This window comes from Fukomys damarensis, unplaced genomic scaffold (genome assembly GCF_012274545.1).
Source record: "Fukomys damarensis isolate Sample0158 unplaced genomic scaffold, DMR_v1.0_HiC HiC_scaffold_21, whole genome shotgun sequence".
Lineage (NCBI taxonomy): Eukaryota > Metazoa > Chordata > Mammalia > Rodentia > Bathyergidae > Fukomys > Fukomys damarensis.
In genome coordinates, this window is record NW_022900933.1 from 2,886,820 (window position 1) to 2,909,532 (window position 22,713).

General features: G+C 40.5%; 1 protein-coding gene across 1 annotated transcript in view; it reads left to right on the forward strand.

Moving 5' to 3' along the window:
- The window catches only part of Dact1 (dishevelled binding antagonist of beta catenin 1), a 37,004-nt gene extending 15,876 nt beyond the window's left edge, over positions 1-21,128 (forward strand). The window contains exons 2-5 of the mRNA XM_033766911.1: positions 3,484-3,616; positions 4,291-4,446; positions 6,920-8,664; positions 21,053-21,128. Coding sequence (XP_033622802.1) covers positions 3,484-3,616; positions 4,291-4,446; positions 6,920-8,664; positions 21,053-21,061 — 2,043 coding nt within the window. The 3' untranslated portion in view covers positions 21,062-21,128. The remainder of the gene's footprint in view (positions 1-3,483; positions 3,617-4,290; positions 4,447-6,919; positions 8,665-21,052) is intronic.
- The last annotated feature ends 1,585 nt before the right edge of the window (positions 21,129-22,713 follow it).

Sequence of the window (22,713 nt, forward strand, 5' to 3'; positions counted from 1 at the left end):
TGAAGAGCGGCCGCGGGCCCACCTCGTAGGTTCTGCGGGCTCTGCCGGGCCCAGGACGCGGAGAAGAGGCCCTGCTTGCTGCAGCGCCGGTCCCGCGGGGGTTCTGCCCGCAACTCGGCCCTTAGGTGCAGACTTCCTTACCGGGGAAGCAGAAGGACCCTAGCTCTTGATGTACCGAGAGCAGCGCTTGACACCCCCACCCCTTGGAATACTGGCGGCGGCTTTACTTCCAGGGACCTCAAAATGTAGTTTTGGGAACAGCAGAAAAATCCTTATCTGACTGTGTGATTCTCTCTTGAAACTAGACGCACAATACGATGATGGCCCCCTTAGAATAAAGTGGAAATGCTCTGTGGTTGTCAAGTATTTTCTTGGGTTACTTCTTTCCAGATGATTAATATTTTTGTGCATCAAAGTGCTTTTTCTTGTTTGATTCTTTTTGTGAAGAAATTCAGGATTTTAGCAAACAAGCATGTGGTTTATGTCAGCTTTTTAAATCAAAGGAGGAGTAGATACTCAAATGCATCTGTTTTGTAAGATGTGGTTTGTTCAATAGGTCTATGTTGGCTTTTACTGTGTTTTTTTGGGACGGACCAGATTTGTAAATGACATGGATTTGAGCCAGTTCTCTGGTTTTGCCTGGACATACACATTTCTTACCCTGTCTTGTACAGTAGCAGCTTTTTTGTGATTGTGACTCTTAAGATTGTGAGGCAGTCCTCTTGTCCTTTTGAGGGGAGCAAAGCATTGGGTCAGGAGAATTCCAGTCCAGTCGGTGTTTATGGCACTATTTTCATTTGTAGACTTGGCGTTAGTGATTTGAACCAGATGCCTTGAGTTCTTTTGCCTTTGCAGCGGTAGGCAGCACTAGGTGGCGCTGTGACTTAGCGCAAGCAGCAGTCCATCACCTTTGGAAACTCGAGCTGAGTTCAAATCTTCATAGCGCGATGGGCTTTCCCTGGAGGGTTTTGGGTTCTGCCAGCTCACATAGTGCTTGGCTCTAGCTATTAGCGTTAGTTTCTCACTTTCAAAGGCCCTAAGACTGATTAAACCCCACAAAGCAACTAAAGGAAAACAAAACTCTGCAGGCCAAGACATTTGGCCAGAAAACCTCACCTAAGTAAGATAGTGTACTGTTGGAAATCTGTTACTCTGACATCAAATTTGAAAGCCTACTGTGAAGCATATTTTTTTAAAGCTGGCTGTGCACCAGGTGATTTCATCTCTGCCGTTTTCTTGCTGTGATCTATAAAAAGTCACATTTGTAATATTAATTAAAACTGAAAAGTTTTTTTAATGAAGAAACTATCAAAAGTGAGAAAGTAGAACTAAAATAGGCCATATCTTAAAATTCTTGGTTTTTCTTTCCTTTTTTTTTGGGGGGGGGTACCTGGGGTTGAACTCGGGTCTTTGCCCTTGCATCGAACTGCTGAGCTAAATCCCCAGCCCCTTGAAGTTTTTCTTTACTTCAGGTTATGCAGTAAAATTTTAGTTCGGGAAGGGTTAGTGAATCTTTGAGATGGATAATTGGAATATTTAAAACAGACATTGTGGTGATTGCCACTAGAGTGCATTCAGTTTTCCTTTCCCTGTTTTTTTCCTTAGAGTAGGTAAAATATGAGGGAAAGAAAGCTTCTGTCTAAGACAGACAGAAGGGGGACCAGAAAGTGGGTTGCCCACACACCCTAATTTTCAAAGATGTTTTGTACAGCAAAGCCATGTGGGAGGCGGGTACAAAGTGGGACTAAACTCTAAGACCCAGTGGGAAATCACAAGGTGGGCATGAGGTGGGGCAAGACTATGACCAATCAATAAGATTATAAGTGCCATCACCCAGGTCATATCAAATGAGGGAGCAAGTCACATGGCAAGCATAGGAGGATTTTCAGTAAGGGTGGGGGTCAGGGATATTTCCTGGAAAGGCTGGGTTAAGACCTTGGTTCCCCACCTAGGTGATTGAAACCTATTTAGAATATCAATCAGTGCTATTTATCCCCAGGGGAAAGCACAAAGGTATAATACTTTCTCTCCTTTTACAATTCTGGCCTTCAGAGAGTGTGTCTTGATTGTCCTCCATGTTGCCTCCTTGCTGTGTTGGCTCCTTGGGGTGGCCCTGTCTAACTGCTACAAGATATCTAATTAACTTATCTATCTGCAATATTTCCCCCTCTGAAGAAGTACCCCTAAGTGCTGTGAGGGAGCAAAGGGCGAAGACAGCTCTGGCTACTTCCAGCTGAAGAGGGTCATAGTTGTGATCAGCAGTTAGTTACTCTACAGAGGGTTTATCTAAAGGCCTTCCATAGGTGCCTGGCATTGTCATCTTGGTAGCTGCATAGCTTTTAAATCTGGAGGAGACAAACCAAAGAAACAGTTAAGAATGCAAGGGCCAAATTATAAGATCAGTAGGATTGCTGTGAATATAGCCCACAAAGAGGATAAGGAGAAGGTCCAGGGGGCCTCAGAATCCAACATAGAAGTAGTATAGTTTAGCAGTTATGAGCTGTTTACAAGGTCGATCTGACGGATCCCAGTAAAAGAAGTCTAGCACATTTGTCATTGGTTCCATTTGTATGACCACTTGGAGTTTGGCGGCCTCTAGGCAAGAGTAAACAAAACTTTTAAGAAATTAAGAGTATGCGTAGTCTTAGCGTGAGCACAGTAGAATGAAAGGGCAGGTTGGGGAGAAAGTCACACTTAGAAATTGAAGTAGTGATTGAACCTGCTGGTCTTAGAAGTCTCTCTAGTTGTAGCTGTAAGATAAGAGACAATTTGAAGAACAGATTTTACTAAGAAATATAAAACTCTAGCTGAGCTTTTAGAGATTTTACCATAGTTTTTTCTAATGATCCATAACCTTGGTTAGCTACTGGTAGAGCTGGAAACTGTCAGAAGGTGTCAGTGACTGGAGACCCTTGTTATATCTAGCTTTATTATTACGGCATTATTTTATACCTCTGTTGGTTGTTCTTTTCTGCTGGGTGTTTAAGGCCAAGTTAAAGTGAGTCCTGTGTCAGTCAATGTGAACCTCTTGCTATCTATTAACATCAGTTAAGTCTCCTCAGGCATTATTTTGGAACCACGCAGAGAGCCTCTCAGTTCCTCTGTCAGTATCAGCTGTCAGGATGGGTCACGGCCTTGCTTGACCGTGTTGTTTTCAGTGAAAGCGTGGAGACTTTTCCCTCGTGGTGACCTTCCTTTGGCACACAGTATATTTGTCCTCTGGTGTTCAGCACTCTCCCTGCTCAGGAGGTTGAGTGACTTACCGAAGATGTAGGGTCCTGTAGGAAAGGTTCCTTGGGTTCCTTGTAATCCTGAATCATGTAGACCTTGAGGGGCCAGGGCCAAAATATTGACTGTCCTCACAGTCCCTGGGTCTTTTTTGGGGGGGGTACTGGGACATTGAACTCGGGACCTTGCATTTGTGAGGCATGCTGCAGAATCACTGAGCTAAATCCCTGGCCCTCCCTGTTTATTCTTAATCAGAATTGTTTGAGGAGAAGAGATGCTGGTTTGTTGAATCAGTTGCAAGAACTTGACAAGCAGATCAGTGACCTGAGACTGGATGTAGAAAAGACATCTGAAGAGCACCTGGAGACGGATAGCCGGCCTAGCTCAGGTGAGTGAGGTGGACCAGATTCTGTACTCCAGCGTGGCTCCAGACCTGCAAATGGCGAAGAGCTTTGTTTGTAATGCAGAGAGAATTTTAAAAAGCAGTTTCCTCTTCATTTGCATGAAATAAAGTCAGACAACAAAATTTTTAATAATAAGATTGATCTGACTGGAGTCTCCTGAGTTAAAAAAAAAAAAAAACACAAGTTTCTATTGCGATTTCTTGAAGAGCAGTCCTCCTTTGAAACTTGAGAAAGGCCGAATTGGGCTAGAAAATTAGTCACACTTCAACTTCCTGAGACCACTTCAAAAGTGTTTTTTTTTTTAAAAAAACCATTTGGATCCTTAGATTTGTTTTTCTCTTAAAGTTATTCCCTCCAAAATATTCATAATAAAGACGAGGCTCTTTCAGGTCTAAGTTCCTTTCTTAACACAGAACTTAAAGCAGGGAGGGTCAGTGTAAAGGTGAAAGTAACTGAAGTTACTCATAGTTAGCTGCTCTTTGCCTTTTCATAAAATATTTTTGAAGTAAAGCCGTATAGTCAGGACTCTAACATTCAGTGAAACATAGCTTGCTCCCAAACAAAATCACCTACCCAGATAGTTCACCCGTTTTCCTGTCAAGCGTGAATGTGTGTTATTCTTTGATGTGATCTTAATTCCCGCTGTCTTTATTTGTAGGGTTTTACGAACTGAGTGATGGGGCTTCAGGATCCCTCTCCAATTCCTCTAACTCCGTGTTCAGTGAGTGCTTATCCAGTTGTCATTCTAGCACCTGCTTTTGCAGCCCCCTGGAGGCAACCTTGACCATCTCAGATGGTTGCCCCAAATCTGCAGGTAAGAATTTTTAGTATTGACAGAAATGTTAATTGGGATGGGGCAAGGGCCCTTAGTCACCCAGTTTCAACCCCTTTTTCTGATGGAAAATAAAGTTCATCAGAGCTGTAGTTGGTGCTGTGGTTACATCTAGAACCCCCCACTTTGATCTAAGTGAATATCAAGAATTACACTAGGGTCCTTGGGTACCATTTGGCTTTATGTTCTGATAGCAGCAAGACAATTTAACCTTAGAAATACCATCCCAATAATTACAAGTCTTGAGCTCTGTTTATGAGCCTTGCTGTTTAACTTGTCTGCATTTTCGTTTTGGTGCTGGGGATTGAATATATGGTCTTATACTAATTAGCATACTAAGAACACGTTGTACTGTTGAGCTACAAGCCCCTCTCCTAAGTAACATCTGTCTTGATTTTCTTTTGAAAACTATTCTGGAATTATTTTCCGCTTAAGGCTGCAATGCCCATTAATTAAATAGGTCCATCAGTGGCCCTTCCACATTTCCCAGAATACTCACATGATGGGATCCTTCTAGTCCCTGTGTCATGATTCTCCACTTTGAGCAATGAGCTCCAGGGAGAATAATGCTATTGTTAGTGGAAGAGTTTCTGCACCTCTACTATGTGTCATTCCATACTGGGTACTCTAGACATTTATCTCCTTCGAGTTTTCCCAGTAGGTCTGTAGGGTGCAGGAGTTGGCTCTATTTTATATGTCCAAAAAATGAAGCTAAGTAAGATCATTTAGGGCTATGTAGCTAGAAAGTAGTAGAGGAGAGGATTCAAATGCCTGAGGTGTAACTGCAAGATCCTTGTTTTTCTTTCACCACAAGGAAATTGAGAAATTGTATTCAACTGTTTCATCTAATAGAGGAGGAATTTTGGCTTACAAACCTTTGTTAGAAGCTCATCGGCTAAATGGCAGTTACTCCTGGAACTCAGGGCTCCTTGTTAGTTCTGTTGTAGTGTGATTCCTTGGAAGAGCAGAGAAAATAAGAATAGAGGTATTGTAGGTGCTGGCACAAGTCAGCCTATCCCAGGTTTGCCTGTATTTTCACCTGGGTACAAGGCTGAAAAAAATTTTTTTTTTTTTTTGGTACTGGGGATGGAACTCGGGTCCTTGTGCTTGCAAGGCAGGCGGCAGAACTGCTGAGCTAAATCCCTGACACTGAGGCTGAAAGTTTTGATCCAGGCAAAGCCAACATAACACTGAGCAGCTGAGGTTGCTGGTTGGTGTCTGTATCTGTACAGCGTGTGTTGTCGGCAGCGATCCTTGGGGGAAGTAGAACTTTGCTATCCAGTGACTGGGCCTCAAGTTCATTGGTAATTGTACCCCTGTACTCTGCAGATCTGGTTTCAAAGGGAAATTTTATAAACCCATTAAAAAGCACTTTGGTACAGGTTTTCTTTAAAGATACACCCTCGTTCTCCCAAATGCCACATCTTCGCATAATTGAGATGGCTGGGCTGAGCCAGGCCTTGGAATCTGGCCTGCTTTGTTCAACTCTAAATAAGGAAAGGGGATAAATGAATGGTGAAGTGTAAATAAAAGTGGCTTTAGGTAAGGTAAAGACAGGACTTAAGAGGTTGAGGAGTAGGGATAGGAAAAAAAAAATTGTTAGAGAGGTTTCCTTGTCTTAGAACAAGCTGTTTGTTGGTTGTACAGGTGGAGATGTGGCATTTTCATTTTATTAGTTTTCTCTTTAAAAATCATCTTCTTTGGGTCCAGAGTATTTTTGCCCAAGGCTGACAGTTACTGAAGTTCAGACAGCTTTCCCTTAAACAGTTAACATAAAACCTGGCACAGAGAGGGTTCTCAATTTTTCAATGAATAAACAGTTTTGGAGGATAAATCAGTGATGAACTCAATTTTTATTTCCTGTGTTAAAGTCATTAAGAGGAATGGATATTTACAATATCACTAAGATGAAAGATCAAAATCATTTAAGAAAGCTTCATCTTATTCTGGCATTTACATTTTTGTGACATGTTAAATTTATCCATTAATAATACTACTAAAAATTTAAGAATTCTTCATATTAAAATTTTTTTAGTGTAATCAATTATTTAAACTTTATTAGTCTTACTAAAATTTAATGTTTCTCTAATGAGCTTTAATTGACAAGTTATATTTGAATGTGTCCTTAGGAATCAGGATCAAAAGTGAAGCTCACAGAATGTGTAATTTATCCAAAGTATTTTGGAAGGAAACTAGGAATAGAATGTAGAGGGGAGAGTAGAGGATGACTTGTTTTCCTTTTGGCATTCTCTAACCATGCATTTATTTTAATAAAACTTGGCCAACGAGTCAAACTGCTGCTGTTAACTCATTTCTTCAAAGTGTACCTCTGCATGTTTTACGGATCTCATAGGATGGTTGGTATATGAAAAAGGCTGCTGTGAAGAACAGGCCTCAGGGGCAATCTGCTTTTTCCCTTGGACGCTACAATTTAATTCCCTTGATGTCATTGCAGATGTGAATCCCAAGTACCAGTGTGATCTGGTGTCTAAAAATGGGAATGATGTCTACCGTTATCCCAGTCCACTGCATGCTGTGGCTGTGCAGAGCCCAATGTTTCTCCTTTGTCTGGCGGGCTCCCCTCTGAGGGAAGAGGAACGGCTTGAGAATCATGCCAGTGACATTTGTGTGGGATCAGAACTCGGCGCCACCAAGACAGACGATTCCTTACCATCCCCGGGCAGTCTGTGGCCAGCCTCCCAACCTTCATCCAGTAAGAGAATGGATGGCTACATCTTGAACCTGGTCCAGAAAAAACCGCATCCCGTACGGACCAACAAACCCAGGACCAGTGTGAACGCGGACCCCACGAAAGGGCTTCTGAGGAATGGGAGCGTGTGTGTCAGGGCTGCCGGCTCCCAGGTCAGCAGCATGAACCTGAAGAATTCCAGGCTGGTGTGTTTGCCCTCTGGCGGAATGCCCTCCCTGGACAGCGGGACCTTCTCCCCGCTGAAGCAGCGGGCAAAGGAATTAAAAGCAGAACTGGAAGGCAAGAGGCTGCTAGTTCCCGAGGGCTGCTTAGCAGGGGCCGCCTTGGAGCTGCCAAGCAAGCATCTGCCCAAAAATGCCAAGGCAGCCTCCCAGGAACAGGCTCGGGGTCCTGCTGCCGCAGGGCCGGTAGAGCCCCTTAAGGAAAGTGAGCAGACAGCCGCCTCTCCGAGAGAGAGCCCAGGCCGGGCCCCCGGGTCCCCGAAAGAGCACAGAGCTGTGCAGCCCCTGAAAAGGATGGCTCAGAAGAGCAGTCTGCAGCCCACCCCAGCTCCCCCGCCTCCCCTGCTGCTGCCTGTGGCCTTCGCGGTGGAGGAGGGGCCGGCCGTGGACTTCAAAAGCGAGGGCTCCTCTTCTCAAAGCCTGGAGGAAGGGCCCCTGGTCAAAGCACAGTTCATCCCGGCCCAGCAGCCGGGCGTCAGGCTTCACCGCGGCCACAGGAACGCGGGCGGCTCCAGAAGCTCCACTCTGAGGCACCGTGGCCAGGCCCTTCAGGGGCTGGAGAGTGGCTTGCCCTCGGTCCGGGAGAAAACCCGGGTGGCTGGCAAGAAGTGTCGTTTTCCGGAAGACTTGGATACAAATAAAAAGCTCAAGAGAGCCTCTGGCAAGGGCCGCAGGGGTGGGGGCGGGGCCGAGGGGCTTCCCAGCAGGCCCTTGGGCACCAGTGGCCATAGGGCCGGAAATAAGGCGCACGGCCATGGACGGGAGGCGGTGGTGGCCAAACCTAAGCACAAACGAACCGATTACCGGCGGCGCTGGAAGTCCTCAGCCGAGATCTCGTACGAAGAGGCCCTGAGGACCCGTAGGGCTCGCCGGGAGCACGGGGGTGTGTACCCTGTACCTGTGCCTCTGCCCTATGCCAGTCCCTATGCCTACGTAGCCAGTGACTCTGAGTACTCGGCTGAGTGTGAGTCCCTTTTCCACTCCACGGTGGTGGACACCAGTGAGGACGAACAAAGCAACTACACCACTAACTGCTTCGGTGACAGTGAGTCCAGTGTGAGCGAGGGTGAGTTCGTGGGCGAGAGCACCACGACCAGCGATTCGGAAGAGAGTGGGGCCTTGATTTGGTCCCAGTTTGTCCAGACTCTCCCAATTCAGACGGTTGCGACTCCGAACCCTACAAAAACCTTTGTTAAAATTAAGGCTTCTCATACCCTCAAGAAGAAAATCCTCCGCTTTCGGTCTGGCTCTTTGAAACTGATGACGACGGTATGAGTATCTTTGGTGCGCCAAGTGTCTTTCGCCTTAGTTTCGGGAAAAAGTCAGTTTTTGTGTAACTCTTTAACGAAATGCTGTTAAGGTAAAACCAAGGTAAATTATGTTTCTATGGATAGACACTAGTGCCTTTAATGGAAGGTAAAGGTGGTTTTGCTAGTTAGGAGTAAATATTGAGATTGTGGTGGTGTTAGTGAATGAATTTTGTGCTGTCAGCTGATTTTTATTTCACATTTTCGGAGCATCTGGTAGGGTACAGGTTTTGATCTTTTAAGTTTTAATGGAATGAGACATTGTTTCAAGGTCAGGTGGACGGAACTTTTAGGACATGACATCTGTTCTTGGTTCTTCAGGGCAGTGTCTGCAAGGGCTTTCCGGTTGAGGGGCATTACGTACAGTTGTGTGAAATAGGTACGAGAGGCAGTCATTGTTTTCTATGCCTTTGTATGCTGTAGTTTACATTTCTCGTATCTTCCTCAAATCTGCTTTCTTCTCAGAACTGTTCTGTTTACTGGACTCATAACTTGTAGACCAGATCCTAAATCCAGAGATAGAATCTGGGTAGAGGCACTGGTATTATCTTCAAAGGATTCACAAAACCTTTTGCCACGCTGGATGCCTAGGCGCTGGTTTAGAGTATAACCTTTTCTTGGGCCATTTTTCCAGCAGTTTGGTGCCTTTCTGTCCTTCCCTAATTTGTAGCAAATACAATAATTTGTTCCTTGGAGAACTTGCCTTTGGGATAAAATTTTGCTACTCTGGTACAGAGAAATTCTCTCTACATGAAATAACTTTTGGCCATGATGCCAAGCCCAGAATTGCTAACTGAGCACTGTGCAACCTGAGCATTGGCCTGAATAATAGTACAGTCCAGTCCAGATTGGACCACTGACCTTATCTGGAAGGGCTTTTAAAAAAATTTTTTTGGTAAACAATATTGTGTAAAATTGCTGTTTTTATATCAACATATGCATGTTTTGTGCATGAGTAGTTGTTTTGATATTCCTGTTAAATTACTGTATGATATAAGCAGTATGTGTTTTTATATATGTATCATTGTGTAAATTTAATATAACACATTGTATGCTGTAATAAACAATTTGTTTTACTGCTGTTAAGTTTATTATTTGGGTATAAAACCAGATGTTTACAATTTGTGCTATTATTGGTGTTATTTGTGAGATTTATATTAGATCCAGCATTAGGATGTTATTTGCAATTACTAAGACCAAGTTTTAGTGTTCTTGGAATGGATAGTGAATAAGCCAGACCGGCAAAGCAAGCCACTTATTTGGAATGGTAAGTTATATTAAAATTATGGTAGACTTTATAGATGTCTTTTAAGGAAGGCCTAAGAAGAATCTCCAGTTTCTTATAAAACATTTAAAAATATGGATTAGTTGAAATGATGGTACAATAAATACTTGCATAGCCACTGTCTAGATTCAAGTTATTAACATTTTGCCTTATTTGCTTTAACTGTGTATATTCTGATAAACCATATAATTTCATAGGTCAAAGGTAGATGCAGTCTTCCCTTCTCCCTACCATACACTTTTAAATTATTTTAAATTTCAGGTATAACATTTTATTTCTCAAAGCTTAAGCATGCATTTTGTAAGAGCAGGAAGATTCTGAAATACCACAATATTCTGATCACACCTAAGAAAATTAGTAATTCGTAAGACCAAATACTTACATTCACTTTTTCCAGTAACACGAAATTTTTGTTGAAGCATTATTGATTGAATCCAGGGCCTCTCACACACTAGGCAAGCATTCTACCATTGAGCTATAGTCCAGCTCTTAAAAAATTTTGAGATAGGTCTCCCTAGTTGCCCAGGCTGGCCTCAAACTTAATAATTTTGCCTTGGCCTCCTGGATAGCTGTGGTGACAGATGAGTACAACTTTGCGCAGTAGTATGAAGCATTATTAAATAGCTTCCCGTCTTCCCCTACCTGCAACTGGTATTCAGTCAGTGCTAGTCACTGCAGATCGTTAGGTTGTAGGTTTCTAGTCTTTGTAGTATAGAATGTTCTTCCCACTTTCAAGAAAATGGCACTGGGCTTTTTTTTTAATCTGGAAAGTTGCCCTATAGAAAGGGACCACTCTCTCTGGCTTTGGTTCTTTCCTTATATTGTGTTTTAACATTTTTTTAGCCCCTTCATTTCCTGTAAGCAGTGTGAGGCTTGATTGGATTCAGGTTAACGTTGCTGGCAAGATTTCACTAGGGATGTTGTGTGCTTTTGTGTCATGTGGAGAGATATAGCAGGTTGCCCCACTGTTACTGAATTAAAGAGTAATCCTTTGATTGAGCTGGTGAACACATACACATATGCCTATAGTTTAAAAGTATGTTTATGTTTTCTTTTTGCAAATGGCTTGTATTTGTGGGAGATTTTTTAGTGTCTTTAGATGTACTATCCCTCAAATTCCACTTAATGACTTTAATTTACATTGTTGACCCTTGTTTGAGTCAATTACTGCTTTGGGGATACAGAATGATACTTTTCTAGGTATTGCTCCTTTTATTTTTTTCACTGACATTCTAAAAAAAGCTTTCCTTATTTTTCTGCTTTTTTTGATGTCATGATGCAGTCCTGGGTATTTATTTGGTATTGTACAGTAACATATGTCTTTGTTCTTTTTGATGCTTGATACTTCCCAAAATTTGGCCACTGGGATAATAAATTTTATTAAAGGGAAATTATAAAATCATCGAAATCCAAATAATCCAAATGTTTGTGACATATATCCAGCTAATTTTTCAAATACTAGCCAGAGATTTGGCTCACTGATTCTGCCACCTGTCTGGCAAGTGCAAGGGCCCGAGTTTGATCCCCAGTACCAAAATAAAAAAGCCAAAAAACAAAACTAGATATCGGGTGCTAAATTTTAATGCAGCAAAAATCCTTTATCTGTTTCTTTAGTCTGTCTTGAAAGTGTGCTTTTTCCCAATACTTTATATACCTCATCTCTAGCAAGACTTTTTTTCATTTTTGGGATGCAGCAAATTTCCTAATGGCTTATTAATAGGCCACGCATCTCAGCAAAACTTTTTTTTGGTAAGACATTTCAGATAACTCTTCCAAATGTTGTAGTGTTGCTAGTTTTACTCTTCATATATTTTTATATGAAACTAGTAGTTTCTCTCTGACTAGAATTTCTTTGATTACCTGATTAAGTCTCAGCCTAGGGAATAGGACAGGATGATCTCAACATTTGTAATGCTGAGATTCAATCTCTGAGGCATGGTTATAAAGTTTATTGTGCAAGGCAGCTGTGACCTGCAGTCAGTTCTTGAATCATTTCCACATTGTTCTCAGTGAGCATTATTCTTGGAAATGGACACTTTCTGAAAATCACCTTATGAGCAATTACATTGTAGGCAACAATGCTAAAATAAAAGCGTGAAAAACAGGATTTTCAAGGAACCCTGTTTTTATCCTAGTCCATTGCTTGACTTCCCTGTTGTTAGCCGTTGCTGCATTTGGAAAAATGGGGTTTTTGTTCATTATTTTCAATGACAAAATAGCTGCTATTATAAACAAAAGGCTTCTTTGAGGTATTTTCTTTGTTTTTAAAAATTACAGATGCTTATTGTCAGAAAAAACACACCCAGATACTGCACAAGTTAACCCCCCTCAAAAAAAAACTTTTCCTTAATCTTCCCAAATCCTATTCTTCAGTGAGTTTGGTGTATGTATTTCCATACTCTATTATATAAACATAGAACTATAGTTTGCACTTTTTCTTTAGAATAAAGCTTCAATTTATATGTATTATTTTATAAATTTAATCTTTCATGAACGTGTTTTGCAGATATTGCCACTTTTAAAAGTGGTCCTAAGCATTTTTTTGATGCGGAAAAAGGCACCAGATTGCATAGGTGAATTAAATTTGTCCTGCTTAGCAAAATTCTTATAGCCACAAAGTGTTACCCAAATGTTACACATATATTAATTTTTTTTATGTATTTTGTATTGTGAACTCACTTTCAGTCAGGTTTCTTACGAGAAATTTTGTATTCTTTTCTTTGGGATTGAACTGGGGGCCTTGCCCTTGTGAGGCAGGCAGCGGAATCAGTGAGCTAAATCCCTGGCCGCTGTATTCTTTTTCCTCTAACTGCCTCAGAGATATTTCCAGGCTGGACTACTTTTTAAATTAATTTATCTGCTTAGGGGTACCCTGACTGCAGGGATAAATTCAAATTCTAAATCCGTGAGGGTAGGCTGCGGTTCTGTTTTCAGAGGAGAATTTTCCTAAGGCAGTCTCCTTCATTTTCATCCTGGACCCCCTCCACCTTTCATTATATAGGAAAGCCTCAGTCCCAAATCCTACCTTGTGAGGCCTGACTGTCAGGACCAAGGCCCATGGCTTATGGGACCAGCAACCTATTCCCCTGCTTTCAAGGGTAGCACCAGGTATATACTTAAGAGGATGTTTATTATAGTTTATCCATCATTTCTAAAGGTTTCACACTGTTTGATAGCAGGTTTTCTTTGTCCACTTTGTGGCTGGAAACAAAACAGAGGACCACCCATTGCTTTTACCAATAAATCGAATCCTTTGGCCCCTCCCTGTTTTTGTACTTCAGTGAGGTAAAGTCTGAGTACGATGAAATGCACATATTTGAAGACTAGAATTTGAACAGGTTTGACATGTTTTGAATTTATGTAACCAACACAATATAAAAATACTTCCATTATTCTCATTAGTTTCTTTGAAACCCTTTATAATCCATCTCCTCTACACTGTTCACCAGACAACTAAAGAGATGCTTTCTGTCACTATATTTCCTAGTATTCTATATAAATGAAATTGAACTGTGTACTCTTTTGCCTGAATTTTTCTGTTCATAATATTGTTTAGATCTATCCATGTTTCATGTTTCAATAATTTATTTTTATTGTTGAATTGTAATCCCTTTCTGGATATACAGTTTTTCTGTTTGCTTATTGTGGATTATTTGGGTTATTTCCAGTTTAGGGCTATTCCAAATAAAACTACAGTGAACGTTCACATGCAGGTCTTTTTGTGGCCAATTGTCTTTGTTTCTCTTGGGTAATTAGGATTGGAAAACTTTTTTAGAAACTGCAAAAATGTTCCAAACTTATTATTGTACCTGACTTTACAATACTACCAGCAGTGTATGAGTTTTAGTTGCTCTGCATCCTCAGAACCCAGTATGCTTAGCCTCTGACTTGCGCCAGTCTAATGAATGAGTAGTGGTATTTCCTCGATGACTAATGACATTGAGCATTTTTTCCATGTCCTTATTGGCCATCTGTGTATCTTCTTAATTGAAGTGTCTAGGAAGATACTTTGTCCATTTAAAATATTGAGTTGTTTGGCTTCTGATTAAATTGTAGGAGTTTTTTATAGATTTTCTGTAAAAGTCCTCTGATACATTATGAATATTTTTCCCTGTCTGTGGTTTGCATTTTACTTTCTCAATGATGCATTATGAAGAACATTTTAAATTTTGTTCCTGTCTCAATTTTCATTTTTTTCTTTTGTTATTTGTGATTTTGGTGTCCTATCTAGGAAACCTTTGTCCAGTACAACGTTGCAAAGATTCCCTCCTATAGAAGTGTTACGGCTTTTGGTTTGCATATATGTCAATCATCTGTTTTGAGTTAATTCTTGTGTCTAATGTGAGATAAGTAAAGGTAGAGGTCCAATTTATCCATACAGCCAGTGGGGTAGCACTGTTTGTTGAAATGACTACTTTCCCTTCTACATTGCCATCTTTGTCAGAAAAGTCCACTTACTTTTTATATAGGTGTCTATTTCTGCATCCTGTTATTTTTATCCACATCTATTTTTTCACTGATACCTGACCGTCTTTATTTCTGTATCTTTAAGTATTGAAATTATTTCCTCCAAATTGATTCTTCGCTTTCTCCTTTTCCTTATTCTTTATAATACCTTTAATTATTCTAGACCTTTTATATTTCCATATAAATTTTAGAATTAGGTTGTAAGTTTCTACCAGGAGAGAAAACCCAGCCTGTTAAAATTTTTACTGGTGTCCTATGGAGTAGACCTCACTGTAGGGATATTGCTCTGTAACAATAATGTGTCTTAAATCCTTAATATACTATATTTACCCACTTATTTAGGTCATCTTCAATTTTCTTTAATAATGTTTTTTGATGTGGAGGACTTAATCATATTTTGATAATTTATTCCTATGTATTCTGATTTCATTTTCCTGTGTTTATGTGAAAGCACAATTTATATTTGTATATTAACTTTGAGCCCAGTACTTGAGTGAATTTGCTTGTTAGCTCTAGTAATTGTTTTGTAGAAGTTATCTTTTGACGCTGTTTTAATGGTTTGGAGAGTTTGTCTTTTTAAAATTTCTTTGTGTTCTGCAGTTTGTATAATTTCAGTTGATCCATCTTCACCTTCATTTAATCCTTTTTTGTTATCTCCATTCTACCTTCAAGCCTATCCAGTTGAGTATTTTTTATTTATTATATTTTTCAATTCTAAAGTTTCCAAATGACTTTTTAAACAGTTTATATTTCTCTATTGAGAATTTCTCCTTATTTGAAATGTATTTTCTTTCATCTTGTGGGGCATAGTTATAATAGCTCCTTTGAAGTCTGGTAATTTCAGTCTCAGAGACATTTTAGGATGGCACTTGTTGATTTTTTCCCCTTGAGAATCAATCACATTTAAAATTTCCATTTACTCATTAAGAAATTGTGCTATCCTGAGCACTGTAAGTGCTACATTGGATTGGTTTGAGTCCTTTTATAATCTTTAGGAGCATATTCACGTGTTGTCTTAGAAGGCAGTGCAGTTGGGCTGTGGCTCCCTAAGTTCTGCCTACCTTCTGGTGGCAGTGGCTTACATACTCTTGTGGGTCTGTCCTGCACCCACATGGCGTAGGGGCCAGCCCGAGCCTTCTGCTGGTGGCTCGCATCTTAGGAAACTTAGAGCCTTTGCCACACTGGTGTGGGTCTGTTTCTTGTGTTCCTCGGCTCCGATGTAGGCAGAGCTGGAGCCTAAGGTTCACACACAGGATCGGGGAACAACTTCTCCGGTTCTTTCCCCTCTGGAATTTCTCCCACTCACTGCACTCCATAGGGGCAACATTTCTTGGCTCATCTGCCCAGAAAGACTTGCTTGTATTGGAATTTCAGCTGCAGGTAAAGCCATATGGCTCTAAAACTGAGAACTGTCCTCAGGATAAAGCTGCATGGGGCGGGGGGGGGGTCTGGGGGGTCCCTCCCCATTTTTCTCAAATCCATCTGATTTTGCTCAGTCACCATCACTTTTTTCCCCCTCTTAAATATACTGGTGCATTTAAAGCAAACAATACAGTTATTTATCAATGGGATCTCGTACCTTTACATGACAGGTCTTGGTTCTTATTTCTCCCCATACCCCTGCCCTGCCTTCACCCTCTTCACCCTTCCTGATTTCCAAAGACTTTGTTTCTATTTTTTCCTTTTTTCACATTTTTCTTTTTTTCCCCCTTTTCCATTATTTCCTTTCCCCTCCCCTTCCCACTTCCCCTTTAGCCATTTTCTTCCTATTTCACACTATCAATTATACATTTGAACCTTATTTACACTTTTAGTTTTTCATACCAGAGAAACTTGAGCTATAAATGTCTGTTTCTCATTTTTTTTTTGCTTTTTTGAGACAGGGTCTCACTATGTAGTTGAGACTGATCTGGAACTCACTGTGTAGCCCAGGCTGGTCTCAAACTCACAGCGATTCTCCTGCCTCAGCCTCCCGAGTGCTGGGATTACAGGTGTGCGCCACCACGCCCGGCTTGTTTCTCATTCTTTATGGCTGAATTGTCACCACCTTTAGATAGGTTCTCCCAACTCTGCTGGGGAGAGGTCATGGAGGGTCACACTGCTCTGGCAGAACCACAACACTACTGACCCATTTATTTTCTGTACGGGTAGAATTCTAAGGCCCTGTAGAATGATGCAGAAGAACCAGTCATGTCCTTTCCCCAAATCCTCACCCTGGACCACTCTGGACAGCACACATAGGCTTTCTGTGTCCTGGTTTTAAAATCTGATGTAAAAGATGATGTTAAAAAAAACACTGAACTCCTTCAGTGTTGAAGGAGGGTGTGTAGGGTTAGCACAATGATTTTTTACTTCTTTCTACAGATCTTTTGTAATTCACATACACATCTTTCTTCTAGTGTTAGAAAAAACGAACCCTCTTTACACAAGTGTGTATTGTCTGCAAGGTAGTGTAAAAGTTCCTTTTGTCTCATGAAATAATTTTGTTTGGTTTCAGACTTAACTTATTTACCTGATCATTGTATCTCTGACTATAATATAAGTGCAGCATCTAATTATGCTTTTGAGATGGCTATTTATTCCTTGGTCCACAGTGGGGTTCTTTGGGAGCTATAACAAGCTATCTGTTAAACATAAGGACTAACAGCATGGAGCCCAGAGCTGATTCAGAGAACTGTTTTAATTTGAGGACCATTGCCCAGGTAAATAGCACCTGCTTTGGAACCATTATTGCCGAAGTAGTCAATGAATATTTTACATTTATACTTAACTATAATAGATGATTATTTTGGTGTTACCAAAGTATAAAACACATCTTAAATACAGGCGTGATTGAAAAATATGGTGTGTGTTTAAATTAAAAAAAATTTTACGGTAAAAGACACTTTACCATTAATCTCCTTCAGGATACTGTCCCTGCCTTTGAACACATCATTCCTGCTACTTTCTGAAGCAGTTCTGGAAGTCCTCTTTCATGAGCGTGTTTAGTTGTGGTGTTACGCCTGCCTTGATGTCCAGAACCCATTCAAAATGTTTACCTTTCCTGGTCATTTTGCCTTTGGGGCAGAGCCAGAAGTTACAAGGTGGTGAAATAAGGTGGATGAAGACACACAGTGATGTTTGGATGAGCCTTCTTTTTCACTGGCTGACACGTGGCAGCAGCATTTACCATAGTTTTGATCACACCTTGTAACATACAGTGACTCCCAGAACGGCTTTAGAAAGTGACAAGAATGATGGCTAAGTGTATTCAAAGCGAGGGGAGTGTCTCCAGGGTGTTAGTGGCAATGTGTCTTTCAGTGTAATGAGTTACAAAAACATCCCTGCAGTTTTCAGTCACCCTTGTGAAAGTAATATAAGTAAATACTTAGGGAAACTGACCATGGAAAACATCAAAATGATCATAGTATGATTTTGGTTTTAGTATCTAAAATTTACTTGTCAAATCTTAGGCAACATGATTAAGCCTTTGGCCTTGAACAGGGAATCTTCAAGAGCATCTTTTTCCTATGAGATTTTCTTTTAAAATGTATACACCTTTGTAGAAAGAGGCTATTTGTACTTTTCTACCTTTACACTTTCTTTGCCTTTCCAGTAATGTAGCAGTTAGTTATACCGGGGGAGCCAGACCTTTGGGAATGGCCTAGAGAACTGCTGACCGTAACAGTGCATCCTGTAAGTGAGTTCGAGTGTTGTCCTTTACAGGATATTCCAAGTCAGGAAAGAGGTGAAATTCTTTCCAAGGAGACAAAACTAGTCTAAGGGAGGGGTAATGTTTCTCCAGCATCTTATCAATTGCTATTTAGAGGAAAGGATTTAGGAGGCTAAAAACATGGCTTATTGCCCAAGGCACATAGGTTTCATTTTTTTTAATTCATTAAGTTTATTGGTACATTTTAGGTATGCAGTGTGATGAAATTCATCGTTGGGAATTTGTACCTTTACATGATATATCTTGGTTCTTACTTTTCCCCCATTTCCCTTCCCTCCCTTCAACCCCTCCACCTCTCCCTATTGGCAAAGACTTTGTTTCCGTTTTCCCCTTTTCTCATATTTATTCCTTTCCCGTCTTTCCTTTTCCCTATGCCCCCTTCTTCCCTTCGCCTTTGGACCTTTTCTTCCTGTTTCACATTATCAATTATACATTTGGATCCTTATTTACACTTTCAGTTTCTCACACCAGAGAAACTCCAGTATTTACACATGTGTGTCTTATTTTTATTTCACGTGCGTATGGCCTCTATGCATCCATTTAGCTGTAAATGTCTCTAGTTTCTCATACTTTATGGCCGAGCAGTACACCGTTTTATAAAAAACACACATCTTTATCCAGTCTCCAGTTGATGGACACTTGTGCTATTTCCAAGTTTTACTTATTACAAACTGTGCTGCTATAAATATGGGTACACAAATATTGCTGTAGTATGATCCTTTTAATTCTAGATTTCATTCTTTTTGTTTTGTTTTGGTACCAGAGATTGAACTCAGGTCCTTGTGCTTGCGAGGCAGGTGGCGGAACCACTGAGCCAAATCCTCGGCCCTAGATTTCATTCTTAAGCAGATTTCTGGAAGACTGGTACTGTGAAACAGATAAATGTGCCTAATTTTCTTTTTGCCCCCCCACTGAAGATTTTAAATATAAAACAACCTAAAACCTAAACATTAATTACAACTTAACAAATAGGAAAAACAAACCATCATTACTTTAACTTCCTAATTAAAAAGTCATTAGCATTTTGGTGTGAATAATTTTTATGAATATGCCATAGTTGCCATCATATCTATATATAAATATATATATGAATATATAAATACTACATTATATGTACTGTGCATATACATATTGTATATTTGTAGACATATAAGCACATAAAGTATATACTTATGTACATGAACATATGTGCTTAAAGTTAGTCAAAGATTTTCTCAGATAACTATAGTCTTTCTAATCAATATTGTGGAATGGTTATGTAACATTTTGAGGTGTTTAGTAACTTATTTAGCCATTCCTCTCTGGATGGAAATATGCTTTGTTTCTAGGAGGACCTCGTGTCCACTGGCCCACCCACTGACAGCACTGAGATGGTCTGCGGCGGCTTCTGTCTTCTTTTTCCACCCATTCTCAGGGCATCTCTCCAGGATCCACATTCTGGAATGTTCCCTGTCAGGGCCTGATCTCAGAGGTCAAGAGTCATTTTGGCTGTCTTGCTCTGCTCTACCCTGACATACTTGACATTTTGAACTATTCCTTCTCGTGTCTGTCTTGCCAGGAATTTGGACATAACTTCTCCCTTTCTCCTCTGATTCTCTCCAACCCTATCTGCCTGTTTCCTGCCAGCCTGGAGTTTATAGATCTCAGCTTGGGCCAGATATTCTAGGCTTTCACCCACTATTGGATAAAAATGGATGTGGCAGGGAAAGGCCACTAAATCTCCAGTTTCTGCTTATTATAAACAACACTAGATGAACAGCTATTGTTTTTTGTTTTGTTTTATTTTACATAATTTTCCCTGTATAGTTAGGATTATTTTCTTAGGACAGAATTCCAGAAGTGAAATTACTGAATTAAAAAGTATGTTTTCAAAGCCGTTAATATTTATTGTCAACTGAATATAGACATTATCTCCCTGGCTCTCGCTGTAGCCCTGTCCGTGTTCCCATTGTGGATAAGGAAATGGAGGCACAGTGGGTATGGGTACCACTACAAGGCATTTTGAGAGCTGTCATTCTGGGTCAGAGTTTTGTTAATGTGTTTGCTTGCTTTTTCTTTGGAAGGACTAAGATAACAGGAAAGTTGACTGAAATAATTTTATTTCTTTTAAAAAGCAGTTGTGATTTCTTTTGAAACCTTAGTTGTACAAGGTCAGTTTAGGCCAAAGGATAAACAGGGAGGGCTCCTTGGTGACAGGTGATCAGGGCATGACCCTAGCTGGTGCATTGCACTGTGTGAGGATCTGTGAGGTTGTGGAGCTGGAAGGTGGCCTCCACATGGGAGAGAGGAGCGGTCCAGAAGCATGCCTGGAGCCAGGACAGTTCTTGGCACAGAGTAAGGGATCAGGAAATGTTTGTAGAATGAATGAAAATGTACCAGTTAGGATTAGTTTCAGGCATGAGGGACAGAAGCCCTGAAAATAATAGGATCTTAAACTGGGTGGGAATGTATGTCTTATGTAAAGTAGATGTAGCAAAAAGCAAGCTAGGTTCCTGCTTTCTTCCTGTCTCACTGCTCCGTGTTTCTGGGCACATGACTCTTACTTCTGGCCACCACATCAGTGTTTCCAAGTAGACAGAAAGGGGACAGGCACATCGCTCTGTCACAGTGCATCCCGGTGCTGCTCACAGCCCTTCACTTAGGTCACATGGGTCAGAACTTAGTTACAGGTCACACCAGCTGCATAACGGCTAGAAAAGGACTTTATAGGGGCGACCGCGTGTCCCAGGTAAGTTGGGGGTTCTGCTACTGTGGAAGAAGGGAAGATATGTATTCTGGGCACACCCAGCAAGATCTCTCAGTAGTGTGCTTAAATCCACTTAGGAATTAAAACTATTCACGCATTAAAATTTAAATAACCACATGAAGCTGTTGTGTATTATTCAGATCAACTGATTACTATAGATGAAATGAAGCCCAGATCCTTACAAAAAGGCTGATGGACTGAGAGACTAAAGAGAGGTGATGCATTTGAGGATGTGAATCCAAATACTTGGAGGTAAGTGGGGGGAACTAGAGACAGCTTGAGGCCAGCAGATTTTTATAGTAGGCAGAGGTGGTAAAAAAAATACATACCATGATGTTATGAATAAGATTTATTTGCTTTTGGTCATCAAGAAAAGGTCATAGTAGTAGTTTTGAAATGAATATATTTTAAAGGATACCTTTACCTTCTATAAACACGTCTTTAAAGCTGTTTTACTTGGATACTGCCCTAGTTAGCGGTTCTTCAAGGTCTCAGTTTTTTCCATTGGGCTCTTCTGGTGGTGGAGATTTCTCCAAGTGTAGGAACAACAGGGCCTCTCTTCTACAACTGCTTCTCTAGGGCCTCCAACATAAAAGAGAAATGTGTGAAAAATTAGAGGCTGGATTTCTTTTTCTTCATTTACTATTTTAAAAATTGCTCACATAGTACCTACTCAGTTAAAGCATCAGAAAATAAGGGTGAAAATACCCAGTAGTGTAACTCTCCAGAAAGGACCTTCATTAATCTTTCACTGTAGCCCTTCCAGATTTTTTAACCTCTTTTTGTAAATACAGTCATATAAGTAAGTGTTCATTAAAGACACGCTGTCAAACATTTTATAATCTTTATTTTTTATTTTTTTGTTGTTTTCCTATTAAGTTTATTGGTACAATTTAGATATACAGTAGAGTTATGTTCATCATTGGGATCTTGTACCTGTACATGACAGGTCTTGATTTTTGATTTTTCCCATTGCCCTGCCCTCCCTTTACCCCCTCCACCATTCTTTATTTATAAAGACATTGTATCCATTTTCTCATTTTTTTCTTTTCCCTTCTTACCTTTCCCCTACTCCTCCCACTCCCCCTACTCCTTTAGACCTTTTCTTCCTATTACAGAATATCAATTATACATTTAGATCCTTATTGACACTCTGAGTTTTCCACACCAGAGGGAGTGCACTCTTTCAAGGAATATCGGGACCCTGGCTTCCCCTCTTTGCCTCCTTGCTGCCATGAGACGAGCAGCTTCCTCTGCCACACTCTCCCACCATAATGTTCTGCCTCACCACAGGCTCAAAGCAGTGGGGCCGAGACCATGGACTGAAAGCTCAGAAACCAGGAGACAACATAAGCCTCCCCTCTTTATAAGTTTATTATCTCAGATGTTTTGTTATGGTATCACAAAGCTGTTTAACAGAAGGGTTCAGCAAACAACTAGCACACTGTCCCAATAATATTCTGCCCTCAACTTTTTCATTTGCAAAATAATCATCAGATATAAATGAGGTAACTAATGCTAAATCAGTAGTATTCAAGCACAGCATAATAAAATATATAATATGAAATTGCAGTAAAAGATATTTTTATTTACCTAATCCTATAATCCCTAAAAGGAATCAGTTGCTAATTCCTGTCATGTACTTCAAGCATGGTTCAATTTATTCTTTCTTTTTTTTTTTTTTTTATTGAGTTTATTGGTACAATCTACGTATACAACACAGTTAATTCATTATTGGAATCCTGTACCTTTACATGATAGGCCTTCTCATTTTTTTTCCCCTTGTCTCTGCCCTCCCTTC